Here is a 16,989-nt window from a genome sequence, read left to right on the forward strand (position 1 = left end):
CCTCATGTTGTGGGGACCTAAATCTATTTACACAGTCACATTATGGGGACTTTTCTTCAAAAATCAAGTTCCTATAATGTAAATTATTACATTTTAAGGTGAATATGTGTTCTATGGGCAGGTTAGGATAAGTGTTAGGCCAGTTGTCGTTGTAAGGGTTAGGGTTATGTCCTTTGACGTATGGAAACCAGACGAGTGTGTGTGTGTGTAAAATGTAGTTGAATTAGCAGAATCACAGAAACATAATGAGTCAAGTGTGTATCAGTTCTTATGAATGCAATAGCTCAAAATGGGAATTGTTTTAAATTTGGCACAAATGTTCACTTCGACTCAAGGATGAATGGATTAACTTGACTAAAGGCCAAAGGTCGTGGTGGCCTCATAAAATGTATATTTTTGGCTTTTTGAACATTAAGCCGAAATGTGCATGCTACAGTGTATGAGTCTGGGAACAAACAGTATAGAGCAGGGGTCTCAAATGACCTGGGGGCCACACGAACTCTGGTCTGGTCAGGAGGGGGCCAGTAAAGTCCAGCTGTGTGGGAAATGAGCGTATCACCATATTCCATCATAACATTCGTGGCAATATTTATCACAATTTCAAAATAAAAGTGTTTGTTTTGAGACGGAATGGTGTATATTTCACAATAAGAAACACGTGTATGTGCCCCGATTTGACTTGAATATTGACATGAATAAAAATGAATAGATTGGACGTATCCTTTAGTCATAATATGTAGACAGGAATATGGGCACAATATTATTTTAGCAACATTATAATATGAATAACGTATTCATGTCAGAAAAAGGGTCAGTCGATAGACGTGATGTCAATGCAACAAGTTGTTAATTTATTGTGAAAAGCCGCACCGGAAGTGTGGGTTTCTGAGGTTTTGACTCGTTCACGCCGCTGGTGGTCGCTCTGGGGGGAAGGGCCTCCGTTGCCTCAGTCTTACCACGGTCGTCTCGGTGCTCTCCTCTCTGTGTGGACGTAGAGCAGGGGGGTAGAGGCGGACGCTGTGATTGTGGCCGTCGGGGACCACAGCGCCTTTCCGTCCGGGCCCTGGCAATGATTTGAGTCACTGAAAAACCTGGGCACGCAGGTCGGGGAAACGGAGAAAGGACGTCGGGAGGGAGCCTGGAGAGGACCGGACTCAGCTGTTGGAGATGTGCGGTCGGGCCGAGAATGCGGCGGTAGGTTGAGCTGCCCCTGCGAAGTGTTGTTTTCCATTTGTTTTTTTCTCTCTCTCCTCACGGTGAGGCGAAAACACAGGGGAGGTTTGTGAAGGCCAGCGTGCAGCTACTGCTACCTGAGTTACTGTTTTTCCGCTTTCTTTCTCCCTCCCGGGAAAGAAACCAGCAATGACTCTTGCCTTTTAGCCCACAGACATGCTAACACACACCGGCCCCGTTTCCACGCCGTGAAATTAGCCACCAGACGTTTTCTTCTTTAACTCTTTTATCCCGCGCTGTCACTGACATTTTACCCTTTATAATTTAATTTCTCCTTTTAGACATGAAACGACATGGAAATATCACATCACGCCACGGTATTTCACGATATTTTTTGCGGTAATTGTACAACAAAATTGCTTTAGAACTGTATTGAAATTGGTTTGTGTTTGAATTTGCTCTGCATTTGTAAGCTTTCAGAGGGAAAAAGTGAGCTAATGTTGCAAAAAACGTCACCAACGTCAGGAAAAGAGTGTCACTAAAGTGTGTTGTGTTACAATTTTAATCAAAAAACGTTATAAACTCGTAGTCTTTCAAATGCTCGTTACTAATCTCACACAACTATCACTTGGTAGCCAGAATTATACAAAGCACGTTGCAAATCTTTTCATTTTGTATGGTTACAAATACGTCCGACTAATATTAGAATAACAAATTCGTTACTAAAAATGCTGTAATGCTATAAAAATATATAACCAAGCATACAGATGTTTTTATTCTAAGCGTAAATGGAGGGAGTCTTGGGCGGCATCATCCATTGTTAATTAATCAATTGCTAAACGAATTACAGTATTTTGGTAATCGGTTAATAGTTTAGAGTGTTTTTTAAGTAATTAAAACAAGTTCTCTGATTTTTCCAGCTTTTAAAATGTGCATATTTACTAGTTTCTTTGCTTCATACAATGAAGAAATCGCTAAAAGTGAACAATTCTGGTTGGAGGACAAAACAAGACATTTGAGAGACATCCTTTTTGGCACACGGTAGACCAAAGAACGAATCAATTGAGAAATAGAAGGCAGATTACTCGATTATTAAAAGAGTTATTAGTTGCATCCCTAATTTTAACAATATGCACACTTTTCTGTTTGTTTCTGTACATTAACATGTAGGTTATCATTGGCAGCGTGGTTTTGTCATAAAAGCATCCAGAAGTGTTAAATTTGCTTGAATATATGAATCACTTGAAATAATCTGGCAGTTAGAAACCTTTTTGACAGCTATTCTGCAGGATTACAAATAGTTTTCCAGTGCTGTATAAAAAAAGGCTTAACTTTAGTAGAATGTGTACACGGCACTGACACACACTGTAAGTCCCAGAGGATTTGTTGTTTCATGAGTTTCCCCTCCTGCTCTCTCCTCCTGTAGGTATCCCTCTGTAGGCCTGGACTGAGCAGATTGTTCTGAGAGGAAACGGATAACAAACAGGGGAAGTGAACATGGCGGGGACCTCCAGCTTCTTTTCCAACGGACCTGTTCCGTGGATGGACAACGACACGGAGATGAACAACCTCTACCGCGACCTGGAGCTGGGGACAGTACTGACGTTGTATTACTCAAAGAAATCCCAGCGGCCAGAGAGGAAGACTTTTCAAGTCAAGCTGGAGACCAGGACTATTATCTGGACCCGGGTCACGGATAAAATAGAGGGAGAGAGTGAGTGGCAAACAGACACCAACAAAAACAAGACACACACACACACACACACACACACACACACACACACACACACACTGTTGCACCTTTTAGTGTCCCATATCTATATTGATATCACAGCTTTCATTGCAGACCAAAATAAGTCCACTGATGCCTAGGACTGGGTTGATGTATTAGTCTTATATCTATATCATGACATGGGACATGATTTGGTCTCTAGATTTTGGATATCATAATATATTTTATGATAATCATCATATTCATTATATTGAATAAATCTGTGCAATACACTGAATATTTTAGATTATTATTATATAAATGAAAAAGCAATAATCAATATAATAAATAAATAAATTCATGCAATTGTTTATTTAAAAAAACTAATTAGTAATTAATTACATTTCTTGTGATGTATATCGATAACGAGTTATATAATAAAGTAATATTAGTGTATTGCAATAATTTTTTTTCCTCTATAACCCAGCCGTGCATAGTTGTGACAGCTGTGTCAGCTATATAAATAGCATGACATCACACTAGCACTAGCAGTGTAGCCCGCCGATAAGGAACACATTTGCACGATATTAATGATTCTCTGTTGACCAATCAATGGACTGTATTACGCCACAGGGATGGGCATTTCCAGCAAAAATGCTGTTTGAATATTTAATGGTCTTATTTGTTGAGGCACCGCTACTGGTGATGGTGGGTTTGATTCCCGGACGATATCCAAAGTCTAAGACCATATCATGTCACGATACAGATGGATATAATTGAATGTAGTCTACATGCTGATGTGTCCTTGGGCAACACACTTAACCCCATGTTGCCCCAGACTTCTTTGCTGGCAGTGTGTGAATGGGTATGAAAGAGGACTGATAAGTGCTGTACTTGGATGTGCTGTATGAAAGTGTGAGTGAATGGGTGAATGGCAAAAATGTAGTGTAAAAGCAGCATTGAATGGTCATCAAGACCAGAAAAGTGCTATATAAAAACAAACCATTTACCATTTGTTGAATATTTATAACAAGATGAATTCAAAGACCCTGGTAAATTTGATCACTTCTGTGGAATCTACAGCTTGTTGAACTTTGAGGAGCAGTTTCAAGGTGCATTCAAGAAACCTCGTAAAACTTAATCACTTCTGAAAACAAGATGTCCATTACCTAAATGCTTGCTGTTGCAGCTGCCACCTTGTGACAATGGATGCACCACAAATTAGGAAGACGCTGGAGTAAAAAACATTAGTTGTGTAGGTTTTTAACAGTCACAGTAACTTGATCAACTTTTTATGATCAAGCGAATAATGGATTACTCATCTCCCTCCCTTGTGCGCCTGTCGCCGTTACTGCTGTATTTTCATTCCAAAAAAATAATAATGAACTGACAGGAAAGTCACAGACTGGGAGAATGAGATGGGTAGTGGACAGTTAGGGGATGTGCAGCATTTGCTTACTACAGTTAATTTCACGACAGAAGGGACTAAATAACCTCTGCAGTTGGACACAGGGAAAACTTGTCAGGTACAAAGGCATTGTTGACAATAAAAGAAAATATTGCTTCCTGGAACACTGTTGCATTAAAAGGAGTAGACTGTAATTTAGCAGGAAGCTGAATTTGACGTTAATCTCTAACAAAAACAGTGAGTTGTTTTTATTTTCTTGTTGAATAACAGAGGATACATGCAGGAGAGTGAGTGAGTCGTTAAGTTGTCTGTCTTGGGGTTTGCAGGATGCCTTGTGCACAGCTGCACTCTGCTCCGGATGCAACAGAAAGAGAACACACACACACTCAGACTCAGAAAAGAGGACAGCAGGCTGAGTTTCTTTTTATAACAACAGTATTGTCTTCTCTGGGATGAACAGTTTCATACACCTATGAGCTCATAGCTGTCATTTGACACTCCTGGAGATGTGAAATTGGCCATGGCAGCTCATTAATGTACAGAAATAGAATATGTAGGTGGTTTTTTTTTATTGGAAGTGTGTGAACATTTGGGAAGAATTTAGCCTTGTAGTATTTACATCTTATCAATAATGTCAGCTCTAGAGACAGCAATTTGGTGTGCTGCTAAATATAAAGTGCTGAGTACTAGTGTACCTGTTTTGCGTCACTCTGTTTCATGAAGGATGCTTGTTTTATCGATATGATGTCATGCTTTATCATACATACACCACAGTGGTATATTATAACATTGCACAAAGAAGTGTAGGGGGTGGAGTGGCTCAGTGGTTAAGACCGGTACCCTAGGTGCGAAAAACATAATGGTCGCAAGTTCGACTCCACCCCTCGCTGACTGTACTTAATTCCATTGTAAGTCGCTTTGGATAAAAGCGTCTGCTAAATGACATGTAATGTAATGTGTAGGTCTGTCTAGATTGATAACAAAGTCAGCGACTTATCTTGATGAAGCAGGATGTGGTCAAACAGTAGACAGTGGTATTAAAGGACTGATTTGAAAGTAAAAGTAGGTAATTCCTGACAAAGTCACTCAGTACTAGGGCTGCAACAATTAATTGGTTAATAATCAATTACTACTAGATTAATCGTCAACTATTTTTGGTAAGCCTTTAATTGGTTTAGTTTATTTTCAGCTGCTAAAATCTGAATATTTTCTGCAGTCTTTGTGCCATGTAGTAACATTTCATGGACCAAATGTGTCATCGATGTATAGAGAAAGTAAGCAACAGATGAACTGATTATGACGTTAATTTTGAGTTGCAATCCCGCTCGGTATGTTTCTGTACACAGGAACTATGGAGCCAGTAAACGAGCACCAGCGTGGGAATTGATTTATTGAATGACAGGTGTCCACCTCCGCTGCCCAAGGTGGCAGTACGTCCCATTTAAGCTTGTTAGTAGTTAGTATTAGCAGACAAAAAGGTAGCATATCCAATTTTTAAAGAATGTAAATCGTCTGTATTTATTTAGTGCTTTTCTAGTCTTGATGACCACTCAAAGCTACAGTAACTTACAGTTTTTGCAGTGTTGGGTTAAGCATAGGGCTGGGCGATATGGACCAGAACTGATATCGCCATATTTTTCGTTCAATGGAGATATGCGACAGAAACCGGGAGACAGGAGGCATTACATCACCAGCTCAACTTTTATTTTGTATTAACGAGTAACGAAGATGGTTAAAGTACACATTTTATTTAGGAAAACAACAGCGTCATTATTCTTTTTCTTAGCCACCAACTGCTCACTCTCCACCTGCAGTGTGTCCGCCACGTTTTCGTTCACATGTCTGGTGTGATGCGTAGCGTGGGAGGGACAACACTACGTCGTACGTACATGTAAGGGGCATGGCTGAGCAGCTGAACTAGGCTTGTAGGCTCAGGCTACTCAATAATACTCTATGATGACAAAATTACAAAATTTGTTCAATCAAAACACCACATCTCAGGAGCCATGTTCCTATACTGCAGTACACTACAGGAAGTGCTGGGGGCGCCAGGCCTGTATTTCTCCCGTTGTATACACCTACTGCATTCTGAACCAACAAAGAAGATCATCATGTATGTTCAGTGTAAAGCTGTTGAAGCCGTTTTGTAACCCTGAAGTTTTCCATCGCTTTGGCTCTGGAGCGGTATTGGTCTACTCTGTGCTTCTTGACTACGGTCTTTGAGCTAAAAACATGAACACTGTCTCCTTCTCCCCACACAAACTATGATAAAATGACTGGACTTCTGTGCATTGATACATATGAGGCACTTTGTGTGATTTGTCAGTTATAAACAGAACAGTCAGTTAAAGGTAGATAGAATGATATATTGATGAATGAACCTATCGAACAATTAGAAGATGATGGATTAGATTGGATGAAGATGCATTGATGATCCTTTTATAATCGAATTGTGGCCCCCCCGAATCGTAATCGAATCGCGAGGCACCTAAAGATTCCCACCCCTGCTATGATTTGATGCCCCTGACACCGCTCGTCTCTGTGTTTTGAATTCAGATCCTATTTTATCAGATGTTTTGCTCAGAATGGAGCTTCGGTGGTTGTTGTTTCTTGGAAGAAGTGTAGATTTCACAGAGTTTGACATCATGAGCCGTGGAATGTATTACTGGTTGTATTAAGCCATTGTTTGCAGTGATGCACATCAGTAAGCATGACTTCTGTACTGACCTGATGTACATCACAACCTTGCAGTAGCTTTGTTCAATTTAAGAAAAATGTACCATTACATGTTACATTACATGTCATTTAGCAGACGCTTTTATCCAAAGCGACTTACAATGGAATTGAGTACAGTCAGCGAGGGGTGGAATCGAACTTGCGACCATTGCGACCATGATGTTTTTCGCACATAGGGTACCGGTCTTAACCACTGAGCCACTCCACTCCAACTCCAGAGTCGGCCTGATAAATATTTTATGCCATGTTTGTAGTGCTGTTGTTGAATTACTGTGTTGGATTGATAGTGTGTCCTATAATAATACTATACTTGCTGTATATTGCTGAGGAAAGGACAAATAACAGCAGCACAACGTCAACATACAGGTGAATGAAGATATTTCTAAAAGAGTGTACCAGCGGTCGCGTTAAGAACTGGATAAAATTATTTGCCTGAAGACTTTAAGTGCCTTTAAATGTTATTGTGGTTGGGTTTGAAAATGATATACCATTAGATACTAGGCATACTACGAAGGCCCTCTGGTGACATTTGATTAAACAAACGTGGACACACAATCTGACGAGTGTGGGTAATAATACAAATAATGTTTGTGGTACACTTAAGATGACACACCGATGATTCTCTGCTGAGTGAGTATATTGTATATTATATATATGTGTATATATATATGTGTGTGTGTGTGTATATATATATATTTATATGTGTGTGTGTGTGTGTGTGTATGTATATATATATATATATATATATATATATATATATGGAGATATATAGATACATACATATACATATATGTATATTATATAGTATATTATATAGCTCATGGAGAGGAGGAAGTGGCAGAAATACAGTCCCAGCATCCCCTGTGCTAATGAGTATGACATTCAGTCTGCATATTACTGATGGATAATTACAATAATAACAATAATAATAATAAGAGTAGTAGTAGTAGTAGTAGTAGTAATGATAATAGTCTTTATGCAGCACCTTTCATTCATAAAGCGCAGCTCAAAAGTTCAACAGAACATCATGTAAAATGATATTAAAAAAATATTAAAAGCAAAATATGGAAAAATAAAACAACATAAAAACAGAGACCAGCTCAAATTGTGTCCACTGAACTATTGTTTGAATAAGAGTTGTGAACAATCTGGAGTTTGCCAATTGACTTTTGGGCAATTCACAAAAACAGACACTGAAGTAGTCCTACTTACTATTTATAAAAGCATTATTATCATATACTACATACAGTAGATTAGCTCCACCCTGTCAGAAAATGTTTTAGGACAGAGTTGATAGAGACGAGTAGAGCATCACTACATTTTTATTTTCTCCCTAATTATTTTTTACAGTTCTTAATGAAGTTGTATAAGAAAATTATACACGTGTATATACATTAACAGTGTAAGAGACACACCCATGTATGGCTTTGCAGTTGTTTTAAATCACTGCAGGGGTGATTTTGTCTAGGTCCACAGTCAAGGAGGTAGCACCTTATTTAACCTGCTTGCTGATATACAAGAACACATTTTAAAGCCAATATTGGCCAAAACCGATATCGTGCCGATAATATTGTGCATCCCTATCAGTGACAAACGGAGAAAACAAATCTTTTGAATCCACTTTTGATGAATAATCGATCAATTTCTTGAGCAAAAATGACAAAACATGCTGTTGTTTCTCAGTTGTATTTGCTGATTTTGAATTTTTTTGTTTCTTTTATTGAATATGTATGTTGAACCTGGAAATGTCACATTGCTTGACATTTTTAAAATGCAATGACTTAAGTGAGACAGCACTTGGGGCAGTAAGGTGTACAGAAACACAGTTGCCCTTATGTAAACAGTAAATTGAGTCCAGGAAACAAAGCAAATCTTGACGGGTATATCCTGGAAATGTCTCGACAGTGAACCTTGTTGGCACAGCAGTGAAGAAATCATCAGGTAGTTCTGATTTAAAATGCACTTTGTGGAAAATGTCATCAGTCTGACCTGCTTTTTCCAAACCTCCACACACGTCTGATGTCAGTTCTAGTAAACACGCATCTCCCTTTTTTGTTTTCACAGTTTTACACTTAATTTAAGTGATTTCTGAAGAAAAAAAACCCACTGAGAAATGAGTTCAACGAGTTTAACGCGTTGTATCGTTTCCTGTCTGCCTTTATGTTGTTTATGTCAGATATGACAACGATGTAAAGTCAGGTTCAGGTTGTCACTGATGGAAAACAAGTGCAGCTCTGTAGGTGACTCACTTAGACGCTGTGATGGAAAGGGGAACAGAATCCATGTAGCGGGTGGTGATGGTTATTTGTCAGAGGGAAACTTTATTCCATGTAATATGAAAGAAGCTGGTGTGCACTGAAACAGCTGAGCGTTACAATATAGTTTGATGCTCAGAATATACAGTTATTTATAGCTGCAACTTATTCATTGCTTTCATTTTTAATTCAATTTATTCAAAGTAGTTGAAGTAGTGTTTTTGTAAATAGCCTAATATGTATTTGTAAGTGTTATTGCAATTATTGCATTTAATGTAATATATAATGGGAAAGAATGCAATCGTCATTGTATAAGAGAACCAAATTAGTGTTGGATCTTCTAAACTATTGCAATAAAAACACAAGACACACAGACCTTAAAAATAACAGTCGTTAATTTGTCATAAAACAGTTTTAACAGCGAATGAATAGCTTGGATTTATCTGGATTATACTGACAGATAAATATAAGCTTTTATTGAGCTAGATGTTAGATGTAACATGACAACCCAAATTTTTTATCAAGAACTGTTTGATGACAGACTGAAGAGTCTGTCACACTAATAACCTAATTATGTTGTATGAAATCATACAACATAAAGAAAATGAGGCATATAATAATTAAATATCTGTTTGAGGAACAGAATCTCAGTCTGTCTCCATTACCAACCCCTCACTTCTCCAAAGTTCAAATCAAATGCCTTACTGCATATTTGTGGTCTTGTTTTACTTATTCTTTGATCAATGAACGGTGTAAATGACATTGAGCCAGGTGAAGAGTATTGAAATCACAATGTGGCTGCAATTTTAAAATGGCAAGAGGCACAATGTTTCTTAAATATCATTTTAGATTAATTATGGTTTTGCCCTACGCAAAACAACATATTTGTTTCTCTCAGATCTGCACAAATGTCACACAGTAATCATTTATGATATCTTTTTTTGAATGAAAATAATGATCATTCCCTCTGATATCATATCGTAAAACAGTTACTTGTAATACAATATTAAAATAATTTGTGTGTGGTTTTCAAAATAGGACGACAAACTGTAAATACACTCAAAAATATCTACTGTCTCTAGTCTGTATTTAGGGCTGCAACGATAAAAAGTTCAGTTGATTACCAAATGAATCGTCAACTAACTTTATCAAGTTCTCTGGCTTTTCAGCTTCTCAAATGTGAATATTTTCTGGTTTCTTTGCGCCATAGGATCATTTTGATTTGTGCACAGAACGAGGCACTTCAGGAACATTGTAATTTCCAGGTTCGGTAAACAGTGATGAACAGTTTTCATAATTTTCTGTTGGGACCAAGCGATTACCCGATAAATCAAGAAAATTCAAAATCAGAACTTGTTTTAATTTTGAAAAAACAAAAAAACGATTAATTGATTTTTAAAATGAGTTGACAATTAATTGTTGCAGCAAATAAAACCAGGAAAAGTCATCACAGATATCTGTATCATGACTATCCAAAATCGTAGACCAGATTTTGCACTTTTTTCTGTCCCATATCCGATCCGCTAATCTTGACCAGTATGGACGAGTCGTATAGGATTAATCAGTTCTTGTTTGGCTGCCTGTGGTGTTCATCTTCTTTTGTTAAATGTATTCGTAGCCTTTGCAGGAAAATGCAATATTTATTTAAAAATTTAATATTCGGTTCTAAAACGCTGTGATTTATCTGCAAAGGCTTGAATTATGGCACTAAATGTAGCTTTTGTGAAGAGTTGTAGAAAATGGTGTGAAAGGGAGGAACGGGAGCACAGGAGGAAGTGTGGAGCAGGATGCCTCCTCTCATCTGCTTTGGCGAGGTCACACCTCTGGCTATCTCTTTATTTCCTGCATCTGTCTGAGGACAGCAGCTCCAAATATTTTGACTGAAATGACTGACGGTGTTTTATCAGAGCCGCCTCGCTCTCGGCGGAAGTCTGCCGGCTTGTCGGGCAGGTTCAAGTAAACTCGGATGTGATGTGTGATTAAAGAACTCTGCTTCTGCATGAGAAGATATACATTTTTCTTCTCATGTTTCAGAAAAGTACATTGCACATTCACACCTATACGAGCACAGATGTGGCGTGTAGGCGACAAAAGCACAGGATGTGCGGTTTGTCGGCTGCAGGAAGAGGAGCAGGAGGCGCGCGTGTGTGTGTGTGTCTCCTCTTAAGTAGCTTTTCTGGAAGAAACACTGACATTGTCGGGACCAGAAGTCCTTAATAGAGACCAAACCCTGGTTCTAATGAGGAAGAACCTAATTTTACTGAGAAACTGGTAATGATTTAAATTGTAGTGAAGTTCAGGTTAGGGTTATGCATTAATTGGTCATGGTTTAGGTGAGGGATTACACCAGGGGTGTCAAACACACGGCCTGGCCCGCCAGAGGGTCCAATCGGCCCACAGGATGAATTTGTTAAAATTTCACACTAATCTAAACGTAATGTCAAATGCTCCAGATACCCGTGACTAAATGTTTGTGCCTTTATAGATCCAGTGTGATGTGTAAATAGCACATTTAGGCATGATATTGTTGAAATTGCACTTATATTTCTCAAGAAATTTTATGTTTTGTAAAATTATCCTTCATTAAATGTAAAACAAAGGAGAAAAAACAAAGGAGTTGTGGTTGTTCATAGGTTATTATTCTATTATTTTGCTCTTTTTACTGGTCCGGCCCCCTTGAGATCAAATTGTGCTGTATGTGACCCCCGAACAAAAATGAGTTTGACACCCCTGGATTACACTTTCTTTAGAAGTCAATGCAGAGTCAAATTTAGTTCCATGAGTGCGAGTAGATGTAAAATTTGCCCGCACTGTCTCAAGGTTTGGTGTTTTGGTCATTTGGTCACAGACTGAAGCCCTTGGTCAGTTCAAATAAAAGTTTGAAATGGTTTGAAACAAAAAGGAAGAACAGATTTGTTCTATTGTAGTGCTGCAACTAAGGATTATTGTCATAATCTAATAATCTATAAAAAAAAAATCTTTTAGCCATATTGTTAAAACATCAACATTCTTCATATCATCTTACAGCTATTATGGTTTACATTTGACTCGTCTTATCCAGCCCTACAAAGGTTTATTCTCTGCTTTGCTAACATCTCTGTGTCTTCTCAGTTGACATTCGAGAGATCAAGGAGATCCGTCCTGGACAGAAGTCCCGGGACTTTGAGCGTTACTTGGAGGACTCTGCAGCGCGGCTGGACCAGGCTCACTGCTTCGTCATCCTCTATGGCACCGAGTTTCGCCTTAAGACACTGAGCCTTGCTGGTAAGTGCAGACGCACTCGGATACAAGTAACACATCAGTGTTTTATCTTTTAAAATAATGAAGTATAAGGCTACATCGGTGAATAGGGTGTGTGTCTCTCACTTATGGGAGGATCAATATGTGTCTAGATACACTGAGAAGATGCTTTTTTTACTATGGAATGATTAATTTCACTGTGATTTAAAACAAATGAGTTATTTAATGTGGCTGATTAGAGATATTTAGAACTGATATGCACTTATGGAGCTTTTCCGTTATACAGTTTTTTTGCATTTCCATTTGGGATAGTACCTTTTTGCAGAGGTTTCAAGCGAGCTGTGCCGATACTAAAATGTGACATCAACAGAATGGAAGCCATCAGTTAAAAAGTTAATGTCCAGCATTTAGCAAGGACATTTCATCTCAAGAGTCTCGGTCATGCAGCCGGTAGTGCAGGTCTGAACGATTTGGTCAACAAATCTTTTTAAATGAATTGTTTCTAATTCATGACTCAGTACACCGGAAAGCTGCTTTGCCTGTCTCTAGTTTGTGTCGCGTATAAAAAAAAGTCAGGGCAGTTTCGTGCAGCTGTGCTATGGCGACCCTGCCAACTTTGAGGAGGTTCTATGGAGTATTGGGAAATGACGTGCCTGATACCAAACAGAGTCGAGTAGAGCCGAGTGGTGCTCGAACTGTATAATAGAAAAACACTATTAAGGTTAATTTTAAGGTTTTTTTATTTGCCATTTGTGCATAAACTTACAGTACAGGCACATTGGAATTCTGTATGTTGCTGAATATCCCTCACCTCACTCTTCCCTTCCAAGTGTGTTGAAGAACCTATGTATCCTTCAGTTTGCATCAAACCTCAAAAGATCTTTAGTGTGTCCACTTTAGGTTACTGTAAAAACATGTTACAACGAAAATGAATCGCATTGTTTTTTTCCCCTAAGCTACGTCTGATGAGGAGATGACCATGTGGGTGAAGGGCTTAAACTGGCTTGTAGCCGACACACTGAAGTCACCGACACCACTCCAGATAGAGAGGTGAATAAAAACACTACATGCAAGGCGTTTGAAAGTTATTGAAGGCATTTTTTCTTCTTGTTTGCTACATTAAATCTCTTTGGGGGTTTTTTTGTAGGTGGTTACGCAAGCAGTTCTATGCAGTTGATCGCAACAGAGAAGACAGGTAAGTCTGCTCGGTTAAAATATGACAACAGCAGGTAATCGGATCACCCTCACAGGAAATGGCTGTAATTAGATAAAAGTGAATTGTTTGGTTGCGTCAGTCTTGCGTCGCTTTCCCCAGTGTGTCGTCTGTGTGCGGTGTGTGTGTGTGTGTGTGTGTGTGTGTGTGTGTGTGTGTGTGTGTGTGTGTGTGTGTGTGTGTGTGTGTGTGTGTGTGTGTGTGTGTGTGTGTGTGTGTGTGTGTGTGTGTGTGTGTGTGTGTGTGTGTGTGTGTGTGTGTGTGTGTGTGTGTGTGTGTGTGTGTGTGTGTGAGTGAGTGAGAGAGAGAGTGAGAGAGAGAGTGAGAGAGAGCGATCTGTTTGAGGTGTAGTGAAGGAACTGAGCTCTCAGCCGCACACCAGTGCCACTTCCTGCAGCAGGAAACAGACTGCAAAAGGATGGAGGAGACGAACAGAGGTGTTTGGCTCTTACGTCCCTTACGACAAAAGAGCCGGCCTTTGTTATGTTGTCAGGTTATTGTCTTCCAGGCTGTGTAGTAAAAAAAAATGAATACAAAAGGGCTCAGCAGATCACAAGGAGGCAATGTGTTGTGTGTCGCTTTACGCCGTGTCTACATGTGCATTGTATGTGCATGTCCACGTTTGTGTTCCAACTAAAAAAAAAAGTGTGTATGTGTTTAGGATATCCTGTAAGGATCTGAAGAGCATGCTGAGCCAGGTCAACTACAGGGTGCCCAACATGAGATTCCTCCGAGAGAGATTTCCGGTAAACACCTCCTCTCTATCAGTGAACCCCCGCTCCACTCCCTTCTTTCTGCCCACTTTCCTTTCACTGTTAATATGTGAGAGTGGAAGGTTCACTGTCATCTGTCATTTTTTTTACCCCCATTCTTTTCTTTTCAGGACACAGAGCTGAGGAACGGAGACGTGTCCTTCAGTCAGTTTGCCCACCTCTATCGCAGCCTCATGTTCGACGCGCAGAAAAATGTAAGTGCAGTCGTTCGACGGATCCACAGATTCGGTTCTGTGTACCTCAAGCATTTTCAATCCTTCCAGCTTCTTGTCCATCTGATGCCCCGCCAAGGCGTCCTCCACCGCCCCCACTCCCAATCTGTCTGCTCTCAAATGGCTGTGAGATCAATATACACCAGCTAAAAACCCAGCAAACCCCTCTGGTGGAGACCATTAGGACACACACACTCACACATCCACTTATACACATTTACACACGCACACACACACACACTCACACACACACACACACACACACACACACACAAACAACAGAGAAGGCAGGCAGGCAAACTGAGGTCAGATTAAATGGATGACCTCAGTGCCCCTCAGCCCCGTACAGGATGTGGGGGGCTGCGATATGTTCATTAACATTACCTCTGCTTGGGTGGGACAAGTATTGATACGACAATGTTTCGTAATCCTGACTCTTCTTGATGAGATGTGATTATTGATATGATAAGATAAGATAAAATAGCCCTTTATTTGTCCCGCAGAGGGGAAATTTGCATTGTTACGGCAGCAAGACAGTAAAGATAAAGATAATAAGTAATAAACATGCATTATCAAAAAGGAAAATTTCAATATACGAAGATGTGAACACCCCAATACTTGGGGTATATCAGTGGTTAAGACCAGTTGCCCGTGTGCAGAGACATCATGGTCAAAAGTTCAACTCCACCCCTTGTACTCAATTCTCTTGTGAAGTCGCTTTGGATAAAAGCGTGTGCTAAATGTAATGTAATGATACTTTGGCACCTAGTATTAATAATCAAGGACCAGAACTACACTGCCTGGTCTATAGTAGGGATGGGCACGACACGGCATTTTCAGAGTCAATTGTCAAGGCCCACATATCAAATTTTAGTCCAATTGTCGGCCTTTTTCTTCTTTTTTTCCAGCAGCATATACAGTTATTTAATTATATTTAAAATTAGAATAATATTGAAAGCACAGCATTTTTTTCTATCTATTTTACCTCTTTAGTTGAAGCCAGTGTAATTAACTGGAATGTTTCTGTTTTGTCAAATCTTTCAGATGGAGATCCCATTTCTACAAAGGTAAACAAAGGACAAACTCACTCACGCGCAAACACAGGGTATCTTTCTGCAGTGTCACGTGTGTGTGTGGTTTATTTTTGATGACTTTCTTTGTCAGGTTCATTAACAGACCAGAACAGAGGATATCCCTCGAGGACCTGAAGAGCTTCCTCCTCGACTCTCAGAAGGTAGTAATATTCTCATATTGCAGATGTTTGTTTGTTTGTTGTCTTTTTAAATGTACTGTAATTCATGCTCTAACAAGTCTCGTGTTTGTTGCAGGAAATGTGGGCGACAGACAACAACAAGGTGCAGGAGTTTATGTTCACCTATCTGAAAGACCCTCTGAGAGAAGTGGAGCAGCCTTATTTCCACCAAGATGAGGTACACACACTACTCACCACCTCTCACACTTTCCTTTCCCACTGCTTTTTTCTCACCTTCTTTTGGGGGGGAAGGGGCTCTCCTCACCAGCGGAAAAAATGCTAAACATTGTTGCCTGTTATGTTTTTGAAAGCACCCCTCATTGTCAGCGTGGGTGGGAGATGCTCAGACATTTACCATGGGCAGCTGTAATCTTGGCCTAAAGCACCTTCACCCACACAGATACAGGGTGTTGTAGGATGGAGATGTTTTTTGTGGTCGACATAAATGTGTGACTGACAAAAGAAAAACGAAAAAAAAGTGAGATTTTGCTGGTGCGAGCCACTCTGGAGGAGCCGGTGCAGTCTTTCCATGCCCCAAAAAAAACTATTGTTAATAAGAAGAAAAGACAGACGTATGTATAGAAAGATATAAACCTATTGAATTCACTTGTTACTGATGCTGAGTCTGGATCAGACAAATACTACACTTGGATATAAAATAAGCAATATAAAACAATTCATAAAATAAGAAAGTACCATTAAAATACTTCAAACTTGCAGCCCCCCAATCAATTGTTTGTGGCCCACCACGTTATAGTGAGTTATTTCTGTATGTTTTTGTTTTTCGTTAATACGTCTATATTGTGAACTATTGTTCCACATCAAAACAAACACTTGAAATTATGTGAACAATCATCATAAATATTACTATTTTGATGGCTTTTTCTCAAAAAGTTGGATTTTTCAGTGGCCCCCAGGTCATGGAGCAGGGATGAACAGGTGTAAATAAAGAAAGATATCAAAACAATTTTGTGCATTTTATATACATTACATTGATTAGTTGTGCTGGAGGAAGC

At 39.3% G+C, this 16,989-nt stretch overlaps 1 protein-coding gene across 1 annotated transcript in view; it reads left to right on the plus strand.

Moving 5' to 3' along the window:
- Positions 1-905: 905 nt before the first annotated feature.
- The window catches only part of plcg1 (phospholipase C, gamma 1), a 32,899-nt gene continuing 16,815 nt past the window's right edge, over positions 906-16,989 (plus strand). Inside the window, exons 1-10 of the mRNA XM_044038795.1 lie at positions 906-1,194; positions 2,600-2,887; positions 12,395-12,547; positions 13,480-13,573; positions 13,671-13,718; positions 14,398-14,482; positions 14,620-14,703; positions 15,766-15,788; positions 15,886-15,955; positions 16,050-16,151. Coding sequence (XP_043894730.1) covers positions 2,671-2,887; positions 12,395-12,547; positions 13,480-13,573; positions 13,671-13,718; positions 14,398-14,482; positions 14,620-14,703; positions 15,766-15,788; positions 15,886-15,955; positions 16,050-16,151 — 876 coding nt within the window. The 5' untranslated portion in view covers positions 906-1,194; positions 2,600-2,670. The remainder of the gene's footprint in view (positions 1,195-2,599; positions 2,888-12,394; positions 12,548-13,479; positions 13,574-13,670; positions 13,719-14,397; positions 14,483-14,619; positions 14,704-15,765; positions 15,789-15,885; positions 15,956-16,049; positions 16,152-16,989) is intronic.

This window comes from Solea senegalensis, linkage group LG11 (genome assembly GCF_019176455.1).
Source record: "Solea senegalensis isolate Sse05_10M linkage group LG11, IFAPA_SoseM_1, whole genome shotgun sequence".
NCBI lineage: Eukaryota > Metazoa > Chordata > Actinopteri > Pleuronectiformes > Soleidae > Solea > Solea senegalensis.